Genomic DNA, 27,143 nt, shown 5'->3' with positions numbered 1-27,143 from the left:
AAAACATTACGTTCCAATAAAGGTAAAGAAACATCTTACTTCCGAGATTGTATAAATCACGTTTTGATGATGACGATAAAAATCAGAATTATTCTGGCATATATGTAGGAGCAAAGACAAATTTTCTTCCGCACACCAAGCGTGACTGGAAAAGAAAGCACGTGAATGACTTTGGTACATCACGATACGATGGCCTGTGGATGTATAATCACACGATTCTTCTTTTAAGAGACGTGGCCAGGCGGTGCAGTGGTCAATGCACTGTGGTCGCTTTCGGGTTGAGTGGGGTTCAAATCTTGTCCTTCCGTCTACACTTAGGGATCCATCATTAGCCATATCCAACAAGGCAAATTCCGGAATCGCTCGTTTCGAAAGGACACGACCAAATTTGTTCCTCATCCTTGTCCTATTTGAGCATGTGCGCTGTCTTTAACGACCTCACCTGTGACAACACATTAAGCCCGACGCCTCTTTCCTTCATCGGAAGATTGTTAACAGGTTGACCTTGGAGTCGATTTTATGGGGCTTTCCGATTAGGCGGCAGTCCGACGTGTGTATTCGAGTGAAACCAGAAGATGAGTTTATCGAAAGCCAAAATTTGTTACTCAGTATAATAAGGGAAAAATTTCTATTCAACCTTCCGTGTTCATATAGCACTCTACTGTAACTGACAGTTAAATGGTAGCGAAAGTTAGAGGTGAATTTCTTTTTGAATAGCGCTGTTGTGAATACGTTATACGAGGTGTGACTATAAAAACTATTGCCGTAAAACTTTTATTTCGAAAATATATGTATTTAGTTATTGTCACCCTCAATAAATTCCCCTTCTCTATCCCTATAACGCTCCAAGCGAATTTTACATTGATGGAAACAGTGCTGGAAATCCTCCGCTCCTTGATGACGCGTGCTGCTTTTTCTTTCCTGCTTCAACGGACTGAAATTTTATTTCTTTTGCAGCAAATTTGACCTTGGGTAACAGATAAAAGTCATGTAGTGCTAGGTCAGGCGAATAAGGAAGGTGTTCTGACAGTGAGATGATGCACTTTGTCAGAAACTTCTTAGACGATGTGGTATGAGTTGGTGCGTTGCTTTGAGGCAGCACCCACGAATTGTCCTTCCACAACTCGGGTGTTTTTCCTTATTTTTCCGCAGTGTTGAACAAGAACCTGAAGGTAGTAATGTTGATTAATAGTTTGAATTTCGCGAACCCAGTGAAGATACACAATTCCAGGAACATCGAAAAAACAATCATCAAAACTACGAATCTTGATTGCTCATTCCAGCTTTTCCCGCTCTCTGAAGTTAGGTACTTCCATCTCATGGATTAGCATTTAGTTTCTGTATCATAAATGAAAAACCACGATTCACCCTTATTATCACAGTTTCCAAGAAATCATGATAATTTTCAATGGTATTTGAAGTTCCAGTATAATGATTTTTACGATCTGCTTCTTGTTCGATATTGAGAATTTTGGCATCAAATTCACACATATTTATCTCATGTTAAATTGATTATGTGAAACTTGCCTTACACGCTCTTTGTGAATTCCTACAGGTCGCTTTCAACTTCTTCTAGGCCACCCTGGAAACGCTTGAACCAGTTAAAAACTCCCGTACTCGAAACAGTCTTCGCAATACACTTCCTTTAGTAACAGATAGGTTTCAGTAGCTGTGCTTCCAAGTTTCGTCTGAAGGTCCACGAAAATATGTTGCTGTATTATTATTTATTATACTTATCTTTTCCCGGCGAAACTGAATAACAATTCTCACCTAAACGAATACCACGGCCGCGTTCATTTGCCTACAGGCACCGGAGACGCCGCACTCATATGCGAAGCCCTCACGTCACAGGTATTGGTCGTTCATTTTTGGCGTGAGCGTTCTTACTCTGTAACAACATCGGTTCCATTACTTTACAGCCACGTCTCGTATGTCATCCCAGACGTGACGGGACGGAAAGAGCCAATCAAGATTTTTCGGAAACAATTAGCAGATGTGCTCGATAGGTATTCACATGAAGAAACACCAGTCATTATTGATATATGAAGAAACAAACGTATGTTGGAAAAAACGGAAGGAAACATTCGAAAACGTTTGGGCGCAATACACTTAGAAAATTAACTAAACAGGTGATTACCTTCTGTAATACGTGCAGGTCTAAACGCCGCATTTGTACTGAATGTTATAATAAACTTAATTAAAATTACAACATTTGTTTTTTAAATCTTGTTACTGCCGTTTCCATGCACTGATGTCGTCCAAACGAGAAGTACACTGTCGGTCCGCACGGACAGACTTCTTCCAAACGGGAATTATACTGTCACGCTTAGGGGACCGATGCTGGCCAAACCAAGAGTCCCATGAGACACACGGTGCGCTTATCGTGTTAATAGTACAATGTTAACAGTACCAGTTAGTGAGGTGAAACATGTTCGAGTTGGAAACTACTGCAATATCTAAGAACCTGATTAACAGCCATAGTTTAGTTCAGTCATGTTCCGTAGATCATTTTCACGATTATTTTATCGATACGGTGTGGAACAAGCTAGATTACAAGATATATATGAATAGTGCTAATATTACATCTCTGCAGAAGCGCCTGAAATAAACAACGACTCTTGCAGTATGAAGCAATGGAGAAACTGAAGCATCGCCGTAAACACCAGACACCGCAGAGCCACGGCAGAACAGACAACTACAGCGGAATGTTCATCTGGTCCAGAGCTGGGCTTTTATTCCACAACTGCGAGGCTACTAATCTCCTGCTTGCCGACGGTACGAAAAGCAAGGATGAAGAATTCCATAAATGAACACAAAGGACGCAAAAACAGGTAGTATGCAGCGAAGAGAACAAAAGAAAAGATTGCACAGCGGAGCTGCTTTGCAGGGAGCACTGAAGAGGGAGAGGTTGTTGGCAAGTCGAAACAAAAGGCAGAGGAGGCATCAATAAACAAATACTACGAAGCACGAAAAGTATTATTCCTCCATGTAAAAATAGGTAAATGACAATCCCAGTGACAAAATAATTATTTTTTGATCCTCCGGCATTAGTAAGTTCATGTTACTGATTTCAGAGTGGACTTACTTTATGATCACTCAATTTTTATAAAGACGACGCAGAAACGAGCCTTGTATGGTGCACAAAATAGGGTTACATCGATCGGCTTTCTTTAAAAACATTGGGTGGAGTGAGGAGAGAGCATTTTCAGCAATAGCTTTTAACGACTTCGAATTCATTTCAAATTTGTGGTGTACACTGCGTTCAACATTCCGCCGCAAATCAGTACGTTGTTTATGGCAACAAGTTCAGATCAGGTGAGGTGGGCTCCTCGAAGCCTGCCGACAGTTCATGTGAGTTCTGCCTGTGGTGTCCGTGGACGTCGGTTACGGACAGTTGCTTAGCACACTGCTCTACCTTTAGATCTACGGCCCATAAACCAAAGTGGAATGTATGTCTTATTCTGCCGATTGCAAGGGCTTTTTCCCCATTACATTCGCGTATGGAGCGCGGGAAGAATGGTTGATTCAATGCCTCTCTGCGTGTTGTAATTAGTCTACCTTGTCTTCGCTATCTACCTTGTCTTCGCTATCGATATGGGAGCGGTACGTGATTGTGTGTGTGTGTGTGTGGGGGGGGGGGGGGGGGGGGGCGGCGTTGTAGTATACAGGGTGCTTACAATTGAAATTCACCTACTCACATAGGTCCAGAGTGGGCAGTAATTATCTTATGGCAGCGAAACTTAGTAGGTATTCTAATACGTTAATGTGGAAACGATGTATGCTAGAAAAAAATAGTTCCAATTTTGGCCACCAGGTGCAAATCTGGTGTTCTGGAGACAAGAAATACGTGTAGAAATGTTTCCATATGTAATGGATTACGAACGGGACGTGAACAGAAGAGGTCAAACAAATGAGAAAGGCATGATGTTGATTTTATCAAAGGCCACCGCCTATACATTTTGGTGTATATGAGCAGCAGACAAGTCGAAGAGATGCTGCATCCCTAAAAAGACGTGATCAACAGTTCTCGCAGCAGTTCCAGCGGAATCTGAGAAACGTATTCCTGTATACTAACCTTCAGATCACGTAGAGACCGAACGTGTAGCTGGCAAAGGTGTTCTTTTAAATATCCCCAGAGCCAAAAGTCATATGGACTGAGATCTGGAAAAGCTTCTATAGACACCACGTTCGTGGAAGGTTGCATTAAGCATATCGTTCACTGGGGGAGCACAGATGATGTTGCCCCATCTTCCGTGAAAACAGTAATTTCCACACAGTTGTGCTCTTCCAAAGCAGGAATCACGAGCTGTGCAAGGAGGTCTCGATAATGTACAGACTTGAACGGTACTCATGACATGTCCTCTTTGAGTATTATTATCCTTAAAACGGCGAGTGCAGTAACTTTTCGTGCACAATAAGCAGTTTAACAGTACACCAAATTCGGCAGTTCTGTACCTGTGCGCCTCTTCATTCCACGGAATATTGGCCAGCCACGTGTCATCAACTTCGATCCGTGCCAGAAACCGAAGAGCAAATTGAGAACGCTGTCGCGGATCACGAGGTTCCAATAGCGCACCGTCTTGGATGTTGTACGGGTATCAGTGTAAAACAGACTGCGCAAATTTCCGTACTGTTGACCGTGGGATGGACAATTCTCGCGACACTGCGCGAGCACCAGTACTGCCCGGTTCAAATGTCTCTGAGCACTATGGGACTTAACATCTCTGGTCATCAGTCCCCTAGAACTTAGAACTACTTAAACCTAACTAACCTAAGGACATCACACACATCCATGCCCGAGGCAGGATTCGAACCTGCGACCGTAGCAGTCGCGCGGTTCCGGACTGAGCGCCTAGAACCGCTAGACCACCGCGGCCGACGTACTACCCGGTGCACGTGCTGCAACAGCCACCTCGTCAATAGCTTCCGCCGAGATAGAACGTCTTCCTCTTCCAGGTGCCACGCCATGCTCACCCGTGTTCACGAGTTTCGTTATCTTTTCTTTAAACCATTTGATGACATCGAGCGTCCCCTCAGATCTTTCAGTCGACGAAACACTCTTAATGTAGCACTGTGCTTGCTGCCGTTCACATAAAGCAGTTCCACTAACAGTGCACGGTCTCTCTTCTCGACAGCCATACTGTCTGCTCACGTTATGGCTTGTCAAACGACTGTGTGGATGTCAACCCGTCATACAAACAGTGCACAACGCCCAATTTGCACATGGTGGCCTAAATTGGAGGTTTTTTTTTTTTCAGCGTGAATCGGTTCCCAGTTAAAGCATTAGCATACTTGCCAAGTTTCGGCGCTACACGATAATTATAGCCCACACTAGAGCTTTGCAAGTAGCTGCACTTTAATTATAACCGTCTGGTACATTCCTAGATTCATCAGTTGAAATTGCTTCCAGAAACTTTCTAAGAAGATTTTCTCGGGACAGTTTGCATCTATTTTCAACCGTTTGTTACTTGAGTTCTTTCAGCATCTTTGTGACTCTCCCCCATAGTCGAACAGACCTGTGACCATTCCTGCTGTCCTCCTTTGTATCTGTGCAATATTGCCCGTCCTTACTATTTAGCACGGAACCCACACACTTCAGCATATTAGGATGGGTCGCACGAGTGTTTTTATGCAATCTCCTTTGTACACAGCGAGCACTTTCCCATTATCCTGCCAATGTATCCAAGTCTGACACCTTCTTTAGCTGTCTACGACAGCACACGTGATCGTGTCACATCATGTCCCTACAAACTGTTATACCAGGTATTTGTGTAAGTTTACCAGATGCAATTCACAGCATGCTACTTTTCTACCTTTTTGCAAATACACTATGTTACAACTGTAAGCGTTTAAAACAAGTTGCCCATTTTGGCACGACTTTGAAATCTAATCTTATCTGACAAGACATCTGTGCAGCTTTCTCAGTTAGTACTTTACTGTAGATAAATGCATCATCTGCAAAAATGGGCACGTCTCGAGTTATTTCTACATCCGTCTATTAATTCTCCAGCCAAGACAATATGCCGTACCTTCCTTGCGAACCAAACCTCAATTCAGTCGGTAATTTTCTTTGATCATCCATAGGATCGCAGTTTTGTTAATAAGCTTTGGTGCGGTACTGAGTCAAATGCTTTTCAGAAATCAAGAAAGACTGCATCCACCTGACTGCCTTGATCCATGGCTTTTAGGATGTTAAGGTCGTCTTACGCTAAATGGAAATGTAACGTAACTTTCAATTAGCTCAGCAACTACCCTCACAAGACTGAGCAACCGGCCGCTTATTTCTTCGATTTAGTATAAATCTTTGACAGGGGCGGAAATCGAACCTGGGTACTTTGCACTGCATCTTCTAAGTCAACAGTACACGCAATCCATTGTTCTCTTCGGGTTTTGTATTGTGGTGCCACTAGTCCTGTTTCTCTTCACTGCTGAACAGTCTTGGAAATCTGAGGTGCCTCTGATAACTTCTTTGTGCTTACTACTCCCGAAGCAACCTGTCCTCTACTCCACAGTTCCCATCTGCTTGTTTTCGTATGAAAATACATTAATCGTTTGGCTACAGAGCCCGCGAATTACTTATTGGCACTGGTACATTTACCGGCGGCATTAAATGTATACTGGGAAGAGACTGGCGCGCACTTATGAACTGGTTCCTCAACTATCGCCTAAAATTTGGGCTGCTGACGGTGAAATGATAAATGTCCACTGCCAATTTTGCCGGCATTAATTCCGGTGGCAAAAACAACGTAGAAAAGGATGAAAGCTAAATAATTCGAATGCCTTGGCAATAAGACTGCCGTCTCTATTAATAGCCCCTATCAATGAAGCTGGAGTAGCATTGTTACTTACTGTCTACACCTGGGTCAGTATCTACAGCTACACTCAACAGGCCACGATACGGCCCATGGTGGACGAACTTTGTTACCATTGTCATCCATTTTCTCGCAAATTCCAATCGCGTATGGAGTGAGGAAAATATTTTGCCTGAGCGCCTCGGTACGTTCCTCAATATCTCGCACCTCACTCTCTTTATCCCTAAACGAAATATAGCCCCTACGACGGAAGCAATAATATTGCTGCGCAACTAGAATACCTGCTGTGTACATTTATCCCATACGGTTTGAACTGATCAGCGTTATCTATGTTGCTGAGCTTTCCGTTTCCCTGAGCATCTTCTTTACGCTTTTGTATGCACAGTACGATCTGTAACGGTCCAAGCAACCCCCAAATGCTGCAGCAGTATTCAAGAGTTGCCGCACCAATGTCTCTATTGTGGTTTCCTGCACAAGTTCACCGCAGTTCCCATAACACCACCAAACGATATCTCCAGTTCGTCCTCCTACCACGGATTTCACATTTTCAACTCGTTTCACATCCTGTCTTATATAACCGCTGAGCGATGTCCGATGTGATAGATAGCAGATGTTTACCACTACTGTTGCAATCGGACGTTACCGAGCACCTTTTGTTTATGAACATCATCATGAATTTATTCCTGTTTAAAATGCGCTGCTATTGAATTCATTAAATATTACACAGTATAAGTAACCAGAAAATGTGGAGAAAGCTGCAGCACAACTGAAGATGTGAGGACGGGTCGTGAGTCGTGCCGCTAGATATCTCACAGTTGGGAAGCACATTGCCTGCGACAGGCCAGGTTCAGTGTTCGAATACCAGCCCGGCATCCAGTTTTAATCACGCATGAAGCTAAAAACAAATAAACAAACGAAAGTCACACTCCACTGCTGTATCAAAGATATCTCTTGAAACAATCCGCCAGGCTGTGGCTAAGCCATTTCTCTAACATATTCTCTCTTCCAGGAATGCTAAAAAAAAAATGTTGAAATGTGTGTGAAATCTTATGGGACTTAACTGCTGAGGTCATCAGACCCTAAACTTACACACCACTTAACCTAAATTATCCTAAGGACAAACACACACCCATGCCCGAGGGAGGACTCGAACCTCCGCCGAGACCAGCCGCACAGTCGACGACTGCAGCGCCCTAGACCGCTCGGCTAATCGCGTGCGACCCAGGAATGCTAGCTCCGAAATTTGTGTAGGAGAACTACGAGAATAGATGTATTGACAGATATGATGCTGGGACAATGGAGAGCAGTAGTCGTGCCCGGGTTGCTCAGAAGAACATAACTCGCGAAAGTCAAGGTTCCGCGTTCAAGTCCCGGTCCGGCACACAGTTTCAGTCTGCCAGGATAGTTCGAGTTCAGAGTCTAAGCTGATTCGAATTTTCCTTTAATCATTCAGCGATAATATGAACCTGTAGACAACACCAGCGCCAGCGAGCTCTGAGAACGCTGCTAAGCACATCTGGTCAATAACGTTATGTGGATGAAGACACTCGCTGCCCCCTTCCCTCAGACTTCCTCTACTGTCACTTAACTGAGTTCTATCATCCAAAAATTGTTTGAGTGAAAATACACAGAACCATCTTAGTTTGGTAATTTGCCGACAACGTGGTACAGTGTTCAATGCCCATCGCAATTACAGGAAAATGGAATTACTCGTTCATCTGTCAACTAATAGTAACATGTCATGTGCGAAGAAATTAACAACCTTTTCAGGTAAGTCTTCCCTCCTATAGCTGTGCTGACTGTTTCGAGAGCCAATAAATGTTGGAACGATGGGTTCGTGGTAGTTAAGGCACGCTGACGTTGAACCTACCGCGAATTGCACATCAAATCCCTTTTCAATGAGCCGTTTCTGTTCAGCAGTAGGTCGAAACAGAACCGTGAAAATATTCTAATCATCGGAGTGATTACTGCTAAACATATTTTGATACGAAAATACATATCAGATATGTTCCAAAACAGTGTCTGGCAAAAGAGGTTCTCCACCAAGGAAGCCGTCGCGTACTCGTCTACTTCACAATTCGGCGGATGGCATGCGAGGACGTTCCATCCTTTGAGACTGACATGGCTTAGACATTAAATATAGAGCACTCCAGTACCAGCCATGTTACTTGCATCTACGTCTATACTCCGCAAGCAGGGCCGGTTTATGGACCAAGCGACAAAGCTGGTGCATTACACGACATAAGTCAGCAGTAGCGTCCGAAGAGTACAAGCCTGGATGTGCAAACTGTTTCGTCAGCCCTATTACACGATACATCTATCGTCCAAGTTTGCACCAGTTCCCCAATGGTGCATACACTTTTAAAAAAAAAAAATTCCTTAGAGACACACCACGAAGGAATTATCCTAATGGGGTGGAATGATGTACATGTACAGAAAAACAAATTAGTACAATTTTTAAAAAATTGGGCCATTCATTCAAGAGAAAAAGCTTCACAAATCGAGTAAGCAATAACGCGTTGGTCCACCTATGGTCCTTATGAAAGCAGTTACTCGGTTTGGCATCGCTTGATAGAGATGTTGGATGTCTTCCACGGGATACTGTGCCACATTCTATCCATTTTGCGGGTTAGATGGTCAAAATCCCGAAATGGTTGAAGGGCCCTGCCCATACTGCTCGAAATATTCCCAATTGGGAAGAAAGATCCGGCGATCTTGCTGGTCATGGCAGGGTTCCGCAAGCACGAAGAGAAACAGTAGAAAATCTCGGTGTGTAGCGTAAGCATTATCCTGCTCAAATGCAATCCCGGGATAATGTGCCACGAAAGCCAACAAAACAGGGGGTAGAATATCGTCGACGTACCGCTGCGCCGTAAGGGTGCTCTGGATGTAACCAAAGGGGTCCTGCTATGAAAAGAAATGCCTCCCGAGACCATCACTGCTCGTTGTCGGGAAGTATGGCGGGCAACAGTCAGGTTGGTATCCCACCGTTGTCAGGGACGCCTCCAGACACGTCTTTGATGGTCATCAGGGCTCATATCCAAGCGGGACTCATCACTGAAAACAATTCTACGCCAGTCAGTGAAATTCCAGGACAAAGACGTGTTGTAAAGAACGACGCCACTGCAGAGTGGAAATGAATGATATGGAGTGATGAATCACGCTACATCCTGTGGCCCTCGGACGGAAACGATTGGGTTTGTCGAATGCATGGAGAACGTTACTTGTCATCGTTGTGTAGCAGAAATAATGAAGTACGGAGGATGTGATGTTATAGTATTTGGGGTGATTTGCGTGGTTAAGGTATGGTCCACTTTACTGCGCTTAAGAAACCGCTGAATGCGGAAGTTTATTAACACATTTTACAGCCTTGTGTACTGCTTCAATAAAGGAACAGTTCGGAGACGATGATTGATTATATCAGCTTGACAATGCACCCTGTCATTAAGTAGCATATGTGCGACAATGGTTTCTGGACAATAATATTCTCCAAATGGACTGGCCTGCCCAGATCGCCAACCTGAACCCTATGACACACCTTTGGGAGGAGTTACAACGTGACTTCGTTCGAAATCATTATCTTTTCTGGTCTCGGCTCTTGAGGAAGAATGGACTAAAATTCGTCCACAGACATTCAGACACCTCATTGAAAGTGTCCCCCCCCCCTTCCCCAATATTCAAGCCGACATAAGCCATCACACCCAATACTGATATCCGCAAACAGCTGTCCAGATACTTTTGAGCAGATAGTGTATCTACTATTCTGGCGTTCGTGCAATGCTTGAGAGGAGCAACCGTATTACCACCATGGTGAAAAAAATTCAATGGACCGAAAAGCAGAGTTTGGCCTTCTTTCATCATCCATTTTGGAGCCAGTAAGGTCACTGAGCGACTGGACAGATCATTTACATCCTCATAATGATTTTACACAAGACCAAAACTTCTTACGATTTTAGTCAGATCGTCAGCGAAAACTTTATTATCATATTCACTGAAGCTTCTTTCATTGTTTCCCTTACGCTCATTCTCACTACGTTCAACTAATGTTTCACTTAAATCTGTAATTAAGTTCCCTTTGATTTAGTAGCAACCTTGTGAAGCTACTATTACCCACGCTGAGTACTGGTCTAACGCGTGTTGAACAATGCTTTTGGATTTCATACATCAGTGCTCTACAGCTTCGTCCTCAGAACTGAATTCTTAATGTTGACTGCTCAAGTACGCTGAAATTTGTATCCTGTCATTCTTGCTAATGGGGTTCTGGAAGACCAGATTCAGAACTTTTGATTATGATGATGATAATGATGATGACGGTTATTTTAAAGAGCCTTAGGTAAATGATTATTAGTGTCTTAATCCTCTCACAAGTGATCGCTGATGTAAGCACGAGACTTTTTCCCATACAAATCGTTCGATCGTATATATTACACTGAAGTGTGAAATGTGTCCGCCACTGCGTAAAAAAGTAATAATTGAAACTTGGAACACGTCGTTTGCATCTATTTGTCCGCGAATGTACAAGGAAAGGTATATCAAGTTTAAGTTGGGTAAAGGAGCGATGAACAGGTTGGGTGGAGTCTCGAGCTAGACAGGCGGCGAGAGGACTCGCCCCCCGGTGTAACATACACTGATAAGCCAAAACATTACACCCACCTGCTAAGACAGCTTGTTCGTCCGACTTTGGAAAACAGTACATCACTGATTGTGCGCGTCAGGAATCAGACAGTTTGCTAGTAGGTTTGTGGAGGCGTGTGCCATTACATATCTATGCAGAGGTCGTGTAATTGGGGTAAATAACGGGCCGCTGATTTGCGTGCGCGGCGATGGCGCCCGATAGCGGCCCAGATGGGTTCCATTGGATTTATATCAGGCGAATCTGGTCGCCGAGACATCAACGTGAGTTCACTACAATGCTCTTCAAACCACTGTGGCACGGTTCAGGCTTAGAGACACGGACAATTCTACTGCTGAAAGACGACTTCGCCGTCGGCGTAGACATAGAGCATGAAAGGATGCAGATGGTTCGCAGCTGTCAGCGTGTCTTCGATTACTGTCACATGTCCTCTGCAAGCGCAGCATATTGCCTCCCACAGCATAATAATCCTCTCGCCAGCCTGCGTCCGTGGCGCGCTGCACATTTCGAACCGCCGTTCGCCTCGATGACGGCGTTTGCGTAGCCGACCACCGACCTAGCGTAACAAAAATGTGAGTCATCCGAAGAGCCACTGATCGACGGTCGAATCCCGATGGTCCCGCGCCCACTCCAATCGTAATTGACAATGTCGTTGGGTCAATATGTGAACACTGCAAGATAAATAGTGTGCTCCGGATCACTTATGTGTGCACCAGCATTGTGCTATTTCCCCAGATGTGCCACAGATTACCATATATCTTACTTTACAGAGCAGACAAGACTACACGCCACGTTTTGTTAAGAGTCGTGTACATCCAACAATTTAGGCTTGCAAGGGAACCTCCCCATCGCACTCCCCCCTCCCCCTCCACCCACAGATTTAGTTGTAAGTTGGCACAGTGGATAGGTCTTGAAAACTAAACACAGATCAATCGAGGAAACAGGAAGTCGTTGCGTGGAACTATGAAAAAAATAAGCAAAATATACAAACTGAGTAGTCCATGCGGTAGATAGGCAACATCAAGGACAATGTGAGCTCAGGAGCACCGTGGTCCCGTGGTTAGCGTGAACAGCTGCGGAACGAGAGACCTAACCTGTACTATTGGCGAATGGGTGAAAAGATTCTTCTACCTTGCCCGATTTAGTTTTTCTTGTGGATGTGATAATCACTCCCAAAAAAGTGATGAAAACACAAGAGTTTGTCTCATAAACTGCAACAAATGAATGCAACACTTTCACAGTCGCACAGCTTTCTCTGGGCTCTGTCAAAACATATGTTTTTAACGTCTTCAAATTTTTCCGTGTGTAGATCGTCAAATCCTGCATATGTCCAAGCAAATCTGAACATGTCCTGGAATTTTGGAGAGCGAAGTGGATTACGTGTGAGTGCGTGAACTTTGATAATTGTCTGAAAATAAAAAATTAAACCTTTCACTCGAGGGAAGACTTGAACCATGGACCTCTTGTTCAGTAGCTGGTCACGCTAACCACGGAACCACGGCGATCTTGAGCTCACACTTTCCTCGATGTTGCCTATCTTGCGCATGGACCACTCAGTTTGTATATTTCAATTTTTTCATAGTTTCACACAACTTCTTCCTGTTTTCTCGATTGATCTGTGTTCGATTTTTCAAGGCCTATCCACTGTGCCAACTTATAACTAAATCTGAGGGGGGTGCGATGGGGAGGTTCCCTTGTTAGTGGTGGTTTCACTGTGCTCTTACCTCTTTCCGTAAATGCCCGCGTCAGTAGCACGTGAGCATTCGACCAGCTTCGCCGTTTTCGAGATACTCGGTCACAAACGATGCACAATAATAATCCGCCTTTTGTGAAAGTCGCTTTGTGACAGTGGATTTCTCCATTTGCATTCCATATATTCGCTAGGATGATAACCCGTCCGTGTCTGCTCCGCTTACATACTTTGGTTATCGCGGCACGTGCCCCACCAGGCGACATCCAACGTCGCGGAGGAAAGTGGTCATACACGTAATGTTTTAGCTGACCAATGTATATCTTAAGAAATATTAAGAAATTTGCGTCAACTCTGGTGCTGGGCTGAGATTACGCAACGATTTAGAAGGGTGGCACAAGAGGAATATGGATCCTTGTTAATACTAACATGACTCACTGATCACTAAGGAATATTATACAAGTAACTATGACCATTGTAAAACCCCATTTATGTGTAGTTTCTTGACTTAGAAAAAGGTATCTGTATAGCCTACTGCAATCATCATCATCATCAGCCAATTCAATCATTAAATGATGTGGCCTCTTCGAGTAGTGGATTCAGGTAGGCTTTCAGCAGTCTTCTCCAAGTGGGACGGTCTTGGGCACTTCTCTGCCAGATGTTACCAGCTATCTCCTTTATGTCTTTGTCCCATCTGTCTGGTGGTATTCCTCTAGGCCTCCGGTGCTCTCTCGGACTCCACTCCAGTACAAGCTTCTTCCATCTGTTGTCTTTTCTTCTTGCGACGAGGCCAGCCCACTGCCATTTAAAGAAACCTACTGTCTCTAAGATGTCATTAACCTTCGTCACAGACCGGATGTCATCTGCCCTTTTTCCGTCCTTTCTTGTATAGCCCAGCATTGATCTCTCAATGGCTCTCTGTGCTGTCCTAAGTTTCCCTTTTGTAAATGAGTTCAGTGTCCATGTCTCGCAGTAATACCTCATCACAGGAAGAATGCACTGATCAAATGCTGCTTTGTTCAAATTTACTGGCATTTTTGATCTGAATACTTTTGAATTCTTCCCAAATGCTTGCCAGCCAAGCTTGATGCGTCGATGGATTTCTGGCCTTATGTCTCCCTTCATATTTATAATCTGGCCAAGGCAGACATAGTCACTGACCTCTTCTAGTAGACTGTCCTTGACTTTCACATCTCCAGCTGGGACCCATTTGTTGGACATTACTTTTGTTTTCAAAAGGTTCATGTTCAAGCCAACCAGCTGACATTCCGATGCAAGATCTGTAACTAAGTTTTAGAGCACTGCAATAGAAGTATTTAATTATTGAAATATGAAACAGTGCACGAGGAGTCATTAAATACGTTTTAATATTAACAAATGTCTTAATTCATGGTCCCGATGAGATTTCAAAAATATTTTCAGAATGAATGCTTTATAAGTAACTGGATCTCATCTTGAAGGCAGTTGCATGATAAAAGAACGTACAGCTCATATTAATTACAGCGAACGAAGAACCTGCCGCCTTATTCATTTTTTTTCAAAAATGATTTTTACTTGTAATCACATTCTGAAGTACTAAATTCCTAATTAGCCGTGTACCGTCAGATACGGCGAGCGAAAATAATATTAGCTCTTTCGATAAAACGAGAGGCCGGCCGCTGTGTCCGAGCGGTTCTAGGCGCTTTGCTCGCAGATTCGAATGCTGCATCGGGCACGGATGTGTGTGTGATGTCCTTAGGTTAGTTAGGTTTAAGTAGTTCTGAGTTCTAGGGGACTGATGACCTCAGATGTTAAGTCCTATAATGCTTTGAACAATTTGATAAAACGAGAGTTTATAAACAATTCGATTATACCGCCTCCGCTCCCGAAGCTGCCATGTAACAGTGTCAAATTTTGTAGCGGCCAGTAGCTGAATGTCATACAAACTGCGCAAAGATACTTGTAGATGTCTGAATAGAGGCTGTTCTCGCAATGGAATCATCTACCTTCATCTCTCCCATAATTTCAAGATTCCAGGAACTATGTAAAAATAGTGTCTCTGGTATTAGGCGTGGTAAATTTCACCGCCAGATTGATGTTTGCGGTAATCCAGAGCTGCCGCCTTAATTACATAAAGAAACAAAGGCGATGCGATTAATTGATGGAAACAGTAAGATGAACGCTACATATTTCCTGGAATCCAATAATACTTAAATGCATCGAATAGACTTCTCTCAATTGTATGGAAAGAACAGGAGCATCATCGAGACATACTGTCAGACCATTCCTTGAATGAAATTTTCACTCTGCAGCGGAGTGTGCGCTGATATGAAACTTCCTTTACAGAAGCTTCCCCCAGGCTGTGGCTAAGCCATGTCTCCGCAGTATCCGTTCTTTCAGGAGTGCTAGTTCTGCAAGGTTCGCAGAAGAGCTTCTGTAAATTTTGGAAGATAGGAGACGCGATACTGGCACAAGTAAAGCTGTGAGCACCGGGCGTGAGTCATGCTTCGGTAGCTCAGATGGTAGAGCATTTGTCCGCGAAAGGCAAAGGTCCCGAGTTCGAGTCTCGATCGGGCACACAGTTTTAATCTGCCAGGAAGTTTCAGACCATTCCTTGTTTTTAACCGAACTGCGCTCACTCGCGTGCGTGCGTTTTGAGTTTACGGTGGCCACCGGCGAAGTTATCAGTGCACTTCCACATTTCAAAAGGAACGAATGCGAATGAAATCGCTACCTTTTTGCACACAGTGAGGATGAAACCTCTTATGTACTTATGTACTCAGTACCAACTCACTACCGTTCACTCAACACAATCACACTATCTCATACGCCTTAAACAACGGAGGAAGGGTAAAAGTGCTACAGCTGGTATTAAAATGCAAGTAAAATGACAGAGGAGCTAAAGCAACGGCACTGGCAAATGTGAACGGCTGATTACTAACAAAAAACGTGGGTGAGCGAGGCAACCTGGCAACACATTAAGACCACCTCCCTAAAATCTCAGAAACGTATACGAGATGCAAGAGAGACTAATTCTTCACTACCGCTCCTGCATTTGGAGACTTTGTTAGACACGCGTGGCAGCAGGCAACAAGAGTATACGTAACGCGCTGCTTGAAGCCGAAAATTTTGCTATTCCAGTAACTACTATTGCCAAAATTCGTTGTCCAGATCTTGTTATTTCGGTGCACCATCCAATATGAACGCCGTCTGCTATATCTGCATTCGCTCACCAGCAGAATACTGCAAGAAATCAGTACGGAGAAATGAGAAGTAATTTTGCAGATCCTCATGTGTCCATAAAGACATCAGTTCCTTTTGTTTCCAGCGGTATGGTGTACGCTACATGAAGAGGCTCCTAGGTAGACACAGAACAACGGTTTATTGGCAATATACTAATGGCCATTAAAATTGTTACACCACTAAGATGACGTGCTACAGACGCAAAATTTTACCGACAGGAAGAAGATGCTGTGATATGCAAATGATTAGCTTTTCAGAACATTCACACAAGGTTGGCGCCGGTGGCGGCACCTACAACGTGCTGACATGAGGAAAGTTTCCAACCGATTTCTCATACACAAACAGCAGTTGACCGGCGTTGCCTGGTGAAACGTTGTTCTGATGCCTCATGTAAGGAGGACAAATGCGTACCATCACGTTTCCCACTTTGATAGTCGGATTGTAGCCTATGGCGATTGCACGGCCTCGTATCACTAGCAGTCGAGATGACAGGCATCATATCTGCATGGCTGTAACGGGTCGTGCGGCCACGTCTCGATCCCTGAGTCAACAGATGGGGACGTTTGCAAGACGTCAACCATCTGCAGGAACAGTTCGACGACGTTTGCAGCAGCATGGACCATCAGCTCGGAGACCATGGCTGCGGTCAACCTTGACGCTGCATCACAGACAGGAGCGCCTGCGATGGTGTACTCAACGACGAAGCTGGGTGCACGAATGGCAAAACGTCATTTTTTCGGATGAATCCAGGGTCTTTTTTGCAGCATCATGATGGTCGCATCCGTGTTTGTCGACATCGCGGTGAACGCACATAGGAAGCGTGTATTCGTCATCGCCATACTGGCGTATCACCCAGCGTGATGGTATGGGGTGCCATTGGTTACACGTCTCGGTCACCTCTTGTTCGCATTGTCGGCAATTTGAAGTGGATGTTACATTTCAGATGTGTTACGACCTGTGAGCCTCGAGCAGCTGCTGGTGAAGTATCAGTGCAGCAGCAGTGCAGTAGCAGTGCAGTAGAAGTGCAGTAGCGAGTCGCATATTTAGCTTTCATATTTGTTTTGTATTTTGATTCTTAATTTCTTTCCGAGTGTTTGTGCGCTTGCATATTTAATTACATAAAATCCTTGCGTATTCTCGTATTTGAGAGGAGTAATATTGCTTATTGATAGCCATAGAGTATAAGTTCGCGGAGTCTTTAGATATTAGCAGTAGGATGGATAGGGTGTGTGCGTGCTGTCTGCGGGCGGAGGAGGAACTGGCCGCGGTTCGCGAGCAGCTGAGGGTGCTGTTGGCCACGGTCAGCCGCCTTCAGGCTGCTGCCTCGAGGTGCAGCGACGGCGGAGGGTCTGGCGCGTCGCTTGAGACACGCCAGGTGTCGCTTGCTGCGTCCGCTGACTCAGCCGCCGAGGCACCTTCTAGTGTACCCGACGCGTTGGGGCAGCCCTCACCTCAGGGTGAGTGGCGGACTGCAACTCGTTCGCATCGCTCGAGGCGGAGGGCCTATGTGTAGGCTGGCCGGCTGGCCTCGCCCGTTCATCCTGTCAGTGGGCGCTCCTTCAGCAGGGCCCGAGCAGGCACAGGGGGCAGAGGCTTGCTGGTTATTGGGAGCTCCAACGTTAGGCGGGTGATGGAGCCCCTTAGGGAAATAGCGTGCACTCTGTCTGTCTGCCAGGGAGGGGGGGGGGGGGGGGGGGGCTCATACAAGATGTGGAGGCAGCCTTGCCTGCGGCTATCGAGTGAACGGGGTGCAGTAGTCTGCCAGTAGTTGCTCACGTCGGCACCAATGATGCCTGTCGCTTGGGCTCGGAGGCGAGCCTCAGTTAGTACAGGCGGCTGGCGGATTTGGTGAAGACCGCTGGCCTCGCCCGCGGGGTGCAAGCAGAGCTCTCTATTTGCAGAATCGTTTCCAGAGTGGATCCGGGTCCTTTGGTTTGGAGCCGAGTGGAGGGTCTCATCCAGAGGTTTCGTCGACTTTGTGACTGTCTTGGTTGCAGATTTCTCGACTTGCGCTATTGGGTGGGGAATTGTAGGACGCCCCTAGATAGGTCAGGGGTGCACTACACAAAGAAAGCAGCTACTCGGGTAGCAGAGTACTTGCGGCGTGCACATGGCGGTTTTTTAGGCTAGGCAGTAGTGCGAGGTGTCCTAATGAACACTCACCAGTCTACGTGCAGGCAGGGAAATCAGGATGCGCTCAGTGTAAAGACATTTCAGTTATCAAGATATTAGCAGTAAATTTTCAGAGTGTTCGGAATAAAGTTCCTGAATTTACTGCCCTCCAGGAAGTGTGTGGCGCGCAAATTATTCTCGGGACTGAGACCTGGCTGAACCATGAGATAGGAAGTTCTCAAATATTTAGTAAGGGTTGGAACGTGTATCGGAAAGACAGATTAGACACCGTAGGAGATGGTGTCTTCATTGCAGTCGACAAAAATATTGTGTCTACTGAGGTCCAAGTAGAGTGTCATTGTGAAGTTATCTGGACACGTTTAACAAGGCTAGTGGAAATAAAGTTAATTGTGTGGTGTTATTACCGGCCACCAGGTTCCACCGTGACAGTTCTAGAATCATTCAAAGGGAGTCTACATTCTGTATCGCATAAGTACCCGGATCATGCTATATTAGTCGGAGGCGACTTCAACCTGCCTACTACAGACTGGGATGTCTATGGATTCATTACAGGCGGTAGAGACAAGCCGTCGTGTGAATTACTTTTGAACGCATTATCCGAAAACTGTCTTGAGCAGCTAAATCGACAGCCAACGCGTAATGGGAATACTTTAGATCTGGTAGCCACGAGCAGACCAGACCTCATCGACGGTGTCTGTGTTGAGAAAGGGATTAGTGATCATGAGGTTGTCATTACGACTATGGTTACGAAAGTTAAGAAGTCGGTCAAGAAGGCTAGGAGAGTATTCTTACTAGAAAGAGCAGATAAGCAGTTGTTAGCATCCCACTTAGTAAATGAATCGACTTCATTTACTTCCGGTACGATGGACGTGGAATAATTATGGGCAAATTTTAAACACATTGTAAATCACGCATTGGACAAGTATGTGCCGAAACAGTGGGTTACGGACGGAAAAGACCCACCGTGGTTTAACAGCGCAATTCGGAGAATGCTCAGGAAGCAAAGGCAATTGCACTCACAGTACAAGAAAGATCGGGAGAATGAGGGCAGGCAAAATTTAGTAGAGATTCGTGCTGCTGTAAAAACAGCGATTCGCGAAACATTCAACCACTACCACCGTCATATCTCAGCAAAATATCTTGCTGAAAACCCAAGGAAATTCTGGTCTTACGTAAAATCGGTAAGCGGGTCGAAGGCTTCCATCCAGTCACTCACTGATCAGTCTGGTCTGGCAACGGAAGACAGCAAAACGAAAGCTGAAATTTTAAATTTAGCATTTGAGAAATCTTCACGCAGGAGGATCGTACAAACATACCGCCGTTTGAGTCTCGTACAGATTCCCGTATGGACGACATAGTGATAGACATTCCTGGGGTTGTGGAGCAGGTGAATGGGTTGAAAATAAATAAATCTCCAGGTCCTGATGGGATTCCAATTCGGTTTTACAGAGATTGCTCTACTGCATTGCCTCCTTACTTAGCTTGCATTTATCGCGAATCTCTTGCCCAACGTAAATACCCGAGCGACTGGACAAAAGCGCAGGTGACGCCTATATATAAGAAGGGTAGAAGGACGGATCCTCAAAATCACAGACCAAATCCTTAATATTGGTTTGTTGCAGTATTCTCGAACATATTCTCAGTTTGAATACAATGAATTTCTTGAGACAGAGAAGTTGCTGTCCATGCATCAGCACGGCTTTAGAAAGCATCGCTCCTGCGAAACGCAACTCGCCCTTTTTTCACATGATATCTTGCGAACCATGGATGAAGGGTATCAGACGGATGCCATATTCCTTGACTTCCGAAAAGCGTTTGACTCGGTGCCCCACTGCAGACGCCTAAGTTACGAGCATATGTGATTGGTTCCCAAGTATGTGAGTGGCTCGAAGACTTCTTAAGTAATAGAACCCAGTACGTTGTCCTCGATGGTGAGTGTTCATCGGAAGTGAGGGTATCATCTGGAGTGCCCCAGGGAAGTGTGGTAGCTCCGCTGCTGTTTTCTATCTACATGAATTATCTTTTGGATAGGGTGGATAGCAATGTGCAGCTGTATGCTGATGACGCTGTGGTGTACGGGAAGGTGTCGTCGTTGAGTGAATGTAGGAGGATACAAGATGACTTGGACAGGATTTGTGATTGGTGATTGCTGTAAAGAATGGCAGCTAACTCTAAATATAGATAAGTGTAAATTAATGCAGATGAAAAGGAAAGAATCCTGTAATGTTTGAATACTCCATTAGTAGTGTAGCGCTTGACACCGTCACGTCGATTAAATATTTGGACGTAACATTGCAGAGCGATATGAAGTGGGACATGTAATGGCAGTTGTGGGGAAGGCGGATAGCCGTCTTCCGTTCATTGGTAGAATTTTGGGAAGATGTGGTTCATCTGTAAAGGAGACCGCTTATAAAACACTAATACGACCCGTTCTTGAGTACTGCTCGAGCATTTGGGATCCCTATCAGGTCGGATTGAGGGAGGACATAGAAGTAATTCAGAGGCTGCTAGATTTGTTACTGGTAGGTTTGATCATCACGCGAGTATTACGGAAATGCTTCAGGAACTCGGGTGGGAGTCTCTAGAGGAAAGGAGGCGTTCTTTTCGTGAATCGCTACTGAGGAAATTTAGAGAACCAGCATTTGAGGCTGACTGCAGTACAATTTTACTGCCGTCAGCTTACATTTCGCGGAAAGACCACAAAGACAAGATAAGAGAGATTAGGGTTCGTACAGAGGCATATATGCAGTCATTTTTCGCTCATTCTGTTTGGGAGTGGAACAGGGAGAGAAGATGCTAGTTGTGGTACGAGGTACACTCCGCCACGCACCGTATGGTGGATTGCGGAGTATGTATGTAGATGTACCCTCCATTCGATCCCTGAGACACCCTACATTTCAGCAGGATAATGCACGACCGCATGTTGCAGGTCCTGTACGGGCCTTTCTGGATACAGAAAATGTTCGACAGCTACCCTGGCCAGCACATTCTCCAGATCTCTCACCAATTGACAACGTCTGGTCAATGGCGGTCGAGCAACTGGCACGTCACAATACGCCAGTCACTACTCTTGATGAACTGTGGTATCGTGTTGAAGCTGCATGGGCTGCTGTACCTGTACACGCCATCCACGTTCTGTTTGACTCAATGCCCAGGCGTATCAAGGCCGTTATTACGGCCAGAGGTGGTTGTTCTGGGTACTGATTACTCAGGATCTACGCACCCAAACTGCGTGAAAATGTAATCACATGTCAGTTCTAGTATAATTATTTGTCGAATGAATACCCGTTTATCATCTGCATTTCTTCTTGGTATAGCAATTTATGGCCAGTAGTGTAGTATGATGCACACTTCACAAACCTATTGCGAGTTACAAAGGATTAGCACATGGTCTTTGTCGGTGTCCAGATCGGCAAAGAAATGCTGCCAGAAGTACTGTACGGTGAGCTGTGCCCAGACTGATGAGCCACAAGGTGCAGTCAGCGCAAGTTTCCTGACAATAAGCGTAACTCGGAAGTAGTGCACTTAACGTAGTGCCTGACGAATCGCTGGTGTGTTCGGTGTAAGCCTGGAATGCACTTCGAATGTGATGCACCGGCATAAATGCTGTCACAGTGCATGCATATGACATGACCTTGTGGGCATGTGACATCGCTGAGCCAAAACACAGTCCAAGACTACAGCGAAGGATTGCGTATGCTCGCTCAGCTGGCGGTAGGCAAAGATTCCGTGGACGACAAATCGGTGGGAGTGGCTGTTGTCTGGAAACTTTACTAGCAAGTAGAGATCAGAAACGGAGCGATTTCGGCTGTAATGTAGCGGGTTGCATACTTCACATATCAGGCGCCACTGCTACATCAGTGCTTAATGGGCTCCCTCCGTTCTCGTTGTCATTACGCGATTTTGACGAGTCTTACAACCGTGACGCTGCCGTCGCTTCACATTCGTTGACTCGTTCTCTCTTAATGAAGTATGCAGTAGTGTAACGCTAATTGTGACTTACTGTTAGTACAGAAGCAAAGTTCACGATCTTGCGGTGTGAAGTAGCACTGATAGGGTGAAACGACCTATTGTCGAAACAAGAGGGCCTATAACAAACTTGTGTTTGTGATACCTTTGAGGGTGTAAGATGAAAAGTAATTGATGCGAAGTAAACAGCTGTAAATGTGTTCCATTAGGAGAGGAGAAGAGATGTGTCTAGAATGTTTGAAGTTATAGTCCACGCTTCACAAAAAATTTCGCCAAATGCAAACAATATTCTTTTTTATTCCACATCCACCATGAGAAAACATACGTCAAACGAAAACTGAGCAAAGAACAACGTCACCGTTGTACTCCTACGACAAAAAGTGCAATATTTCTGTAAACTTCCGTTTATAGGCTAACAGCGAGTTTTGTAGCTTATCACTGATTTCTGTAATTTATTTCAATAATTAATCACTACTTAGAGATTGCAGCTAACAGCCTTGCCGCAGTGGTAATACCGGTTCCCATCAGATCACCGAAGTCAGGCGCTGTCGGGCTTGGCTAGCTCTTGAATGGGTGACGGTCCGGACCTGTCAAGCGCTGTTGGCAGGTAGGGTGCACTAAGCTCTTGTGAGGGAAACTGAGAGTTGCTTGTCTGAGAAGTAGCGGCTATGTCCAAGAAAACTTACAACAACCGGAAGAGCTATGTGCTGATCACATGCACCTCCATGTCTGCATTCAGCGATGCCTATCTGCTAAAAATGATACAGTGGTTTGTCAGTAACGTTGGGCTTTCCGAGACCTGTTCTGACAGAGTTATTTACAGAATGCGCTTCATCCTCATCTCATGTTTTCTGGTACTGTTTTTACAGACTCCGTAACACCTTGAAAGTGAGTGTGTATGCTAAAGTAATTGTCAGACATTCTCTGAATAGATATTAAACATTAAAATATAATTTAAGCAGCATACGAAGAAGTTTTATCTATATAAATGCATGTACACTGAAGCACCAAAGAAACTGGTACAGGTATGCGTATTCCAATACAGAGATATGTAAACAGGCAGAATACGCTGGTGCGGTCGGCAACCGCTATATAAGACAAGTGTTTGGCGCAGTTGTTAGATACGGAGGTTACTGCTGCTACAATGGCAGGTTACCAAGATTTAACTGAGTTTGAACGTGGCATTACAGTAAGCGCACGAGCGATGGGACACAGGATCTTCGAGGCAGCGGTAAAGTGGGGATTTTCCCGTACGACCATTTCACGAGTGTACCGTGAATATCAGGAATCCGGCGAAACCTCAAACCTCCGAAATCGCTGCGGCCGGGAAAACGTCATCTAAAAACAGGTCCAACGACGACTGAAGAAAATAGTTCAGCGTGAGAGAAATGCAACTCTTCGGCAAACTGCTGCACCTTTCAATGCTGTGACATCAACAAGTGTCAGCGTGCGAACCATTCAACGAAACATCATCGATATGGGCATTAAGAGCCGAAGGCTCACTGGTGTATCCTTGGCGACTACACGACACAAAGCTTTACGTCTCACCTGGGCCCATCGACATTGAACTGCTGATGACTGGAAACATGTTGCCTGGTTGTATCGAGCAGATGGACACGTGTACGGGTATGGAGGCAACCTCATGAATCCATTGACTCTGCACGTCAACAGGGGTCTATTAAAGCTAGTGGAGGGTCTGTAACAGTGTGGGTCGTGTGCAGTTTGAATAATGTGGGACCCCAGACATGTCTAGATACGCTTCGTAACAGGTGACACGTACGTAAGAATACTGTCTGATCACCTCCATCCATTCATCCCCATTGTACATTCCGACGGACTTGGGCAATTCCTGCAGGACATTGCGACACCACACACGTCCAGAATTGCCACGGTGTGGGTCCAGGAAAACTCTTCCGAGTTTAAACACTTCCACTGGCCACCGAACTCCCCAGACATGAACATTATTGAGCATATCTGTGATGCCTTGCAACGTGCTGTTCCGAAGAGATCTCCACCCCCCAGCACTCTTACGGATTTATGGACAGCCCTGCAGGATTCACGGTGTCAGTTCTTTCCAGCACTACTTCAGACATTAGTCAAGTCCATGCCACGTCGTGCTGCAGCACTTCTGCATACTCGCGGGGGCCGTACACGAAGTTAGGCAGGTGTACTAGTTTCTTTGGCTCTTCAGCGTATATATTCACTGCCAACCGATCAGTTGTTATTTTGGTGTATAAATTCTGTCGTTATGGCAAACTGGGCATTTTTTTCTTTTACTACCACGAGAGGTGAACCCGTGTCGGTGTTCGTCTTGCAGGCGCTTGAGCTGGTTGCGGCAGATGAAGCCTGTAGCCAGGCAACCGTTGAAACGCGTCTGTACGTCTGGTAGCCTAAGCAGTCGGCGAATGGCCGTGTGTACGGCAGTTCTGTTTCACCGAACCCACTAATCCTATCGTGAAAGTACACAGTGCCCAAGTCCTGGAAAATGCACAGGAACAGTATCACAGAACAAGCCGCGTCTAATACTGGGCGTTACACAGCGACGCTATCACGACAGTGTTTGGCCTCTTCTCTGAGACAGCAAAATATACGCATATCGAACGCAGACCCAAGGAAAATCAAATGAATATGACTATGAACAAAAATTTCCGCGAACCTGATGCTGCGATGGGAATAATGTCCAAGACAAATATCTTCAGAAAGGAAAGACTCTAATGCTTAAGTTCACATTAAATATTCACAAATTTCTTGTTTTCTGAAACACTTTCTTTGCCATGGTCAATCTACAACTTATACCCTCTCTACTTCTGTCACCATAAGTATCCTGATCTGCAGATAGCTAAAGCTGGAAACTTAAGATACGTGCTTGCAAATGACCAAAGTTTGAAACTGGCCAATCCATTGGATAATAAAAATAATACAATCTACCTGCACTACATTTTTACTCTCAAAACAAAAGTAAAAAATCAATTTTTAAGCTCATCTACTACATCTAGTGTCGGATTTCCTAATTAAAACTTCAAACAATCTGCACACTTAATTTGACTACATTTTGTTACCGCCGTTTTACTTTAGTTGTTGTTAATCATATGTCCTCTTTTTCTAAACATTATCCATCCCATGCGCGCTTTCACGGCTCGTATTTTCGATATTGCTAATATTTGATTTATTGAGCAAGACTTATTGTATGGATGGAGGAAAAGCAGGGATATTCTGTAAAACTCTCACTTCCTTCTCATTTAGTGCTTCCCTTTCACGTTCTTCAAGTCTTCCAACTTTATTCTGGTTTCTATACAGGTTGGGAATTGATTTCTTTCCTTGTATTTTGTCCTTATCACTTCTAAATTTCAAAGAGTGATTCCAGTCAACACTGTCACAACCTTTTCCCTAAATCTAAAACTGCTATTGTAAACGTAGGGTTGCCTTTCTTCAACGTAACTTCTAAGATTGTTCTAGGTTCAAGTACTAAATCATGTGTTCCTACAGTTGTCCACAACCCAAACTGATCTTTCCCGACGTCAGCGTTTACCAGTCTCCCATTCTTCTGTAAGTAATTCGTGTCAGTATTTTGCACTGATGGTGGTTCGGCAATCTCTCAGTACTGGCTTCTTCGGAAATGGAATTTTAACCTTCTTGAAGTCTGAGTTAATTTCACCTATCTCAAATTTTCTTACAGAAGTACTAGTGTGAGATACTCCCTCAGTCCTAAGGAGACCAGCGCACAATGAAATTAATATCTGGCAATAGTATGGAACTGACAAAGCGAGCGACACTGATTAAAAGAATACTCACGTTAGCGAGTTGATCGAAGCGGCCAAACAGCTCGTTCAGCAGCCGTACCAACTCCTGCGCTGTGCACTGCGAGGCCAGCACCGTGAATCCGACGATGTCAGCGAAAAGGATGCTGAAACAACAGGCAGCCATTGAAGAAGACATACAAAAACACGATATAAGCAAGTCAGAGCAACAGAAGCAGAAGTAATATCTGATTACTACAATGCCAGGTAAACTGCTTAACAGACGTCTACAAACGCATAAACGGCTCGGTGGGATGTTACGTGTTTAGCTGGGTATCAAAGTAAGATACGAGGGAAACAATGTGGAAAGATTTAGACTACAATTGTGATTAAAGAACTGTCGCCTGAATCGCCTCAAATGGCTTAGGGAACCCCTCAAAAAGTAAATCATGAAAGCCCGAGTGGGAATGGAAGCCAGTCCCTCCTACGAGTCAAGTGTCTTAAGCCGATTTTTACACGAGCGACTTTCTTGTCTCAGTAGACTACTCGTGGCAAGTGAGTGCTCCAGCGCATGTGGCCTAGCATTCCTGGATGGAGCCGCACTTTTAGTGAGTGTTCGAATGTTGTGAAAGCGTGAAGAGACTAGCAATAATAACAGAGTCTATCAATAAGAAACGGAAAATTCATGGTGAAGGTCCTTAACTGCTGAAAGTCCTTAACTGAAGTGGCACGCTGAATTCTCTACACTGGAGAGAGCTGAAAGAATATGAAAAATGTCATCTAAATATTCAAAAAAATTAAGTCACCTGCTTGAGAAAATATTTACATATAAACGCATCAAGCCACATTTATAACGATGTATGGAGACATTTTACTATATCCTTTTTTGTCCAATTTTTCTTGTAAGTGGCAAATAATATACAAAACTATTTTCCCTCCCTACTATA

General features: G+C 44.7%; 1 protein-coding gene across 6 annotated transcripts in view; it reads right to left on the bottom strand.

Moving 5' to 3' along the window:
- The window catches only part of LOC126356172 (Ca(2+)/calmodulin-responsive adenylate cyclase), a 1,163,484-nt gene that overhangs the window by 180,848 nt on the left and 955,493 nt on the right, over positions 1–27,143 (bottom strand). For all 6 annotated transcript variants that reach the window (XM_050006929.1, XM_050006931.1, XM_050006933.1 and 3 more), the window contains exon 11: positions 26,252–26,363. In XM_050006929.1, coding sequence (XP_049862886.1) covers positions 26,252–26,363 — 112 coding nt within the window. The remainder of the gene's footprint in view (positions 1–26,251; positions 26,364–27,143) is intronic.

Source organism: Schistocerca gregaria, chromosome 3, assembly GCF_023897955.1.
Source record: "Schistocerca gregaria isolate iqSchGreg1 chromosome 3, iqSchGreg1.2, whole genome shotgun sequence".
Taxonomy (NCBI): Eukaryota; Metazoa; Arthropoda; class Insecta; order Orthoptera; family Acrididae; genus Schistocerca; species Schistocerca gregaria.
Note: the sequence above shows the minus strand (reverse complement) of the source record. Positions and strands in the feature narration are given on the sequence as shown.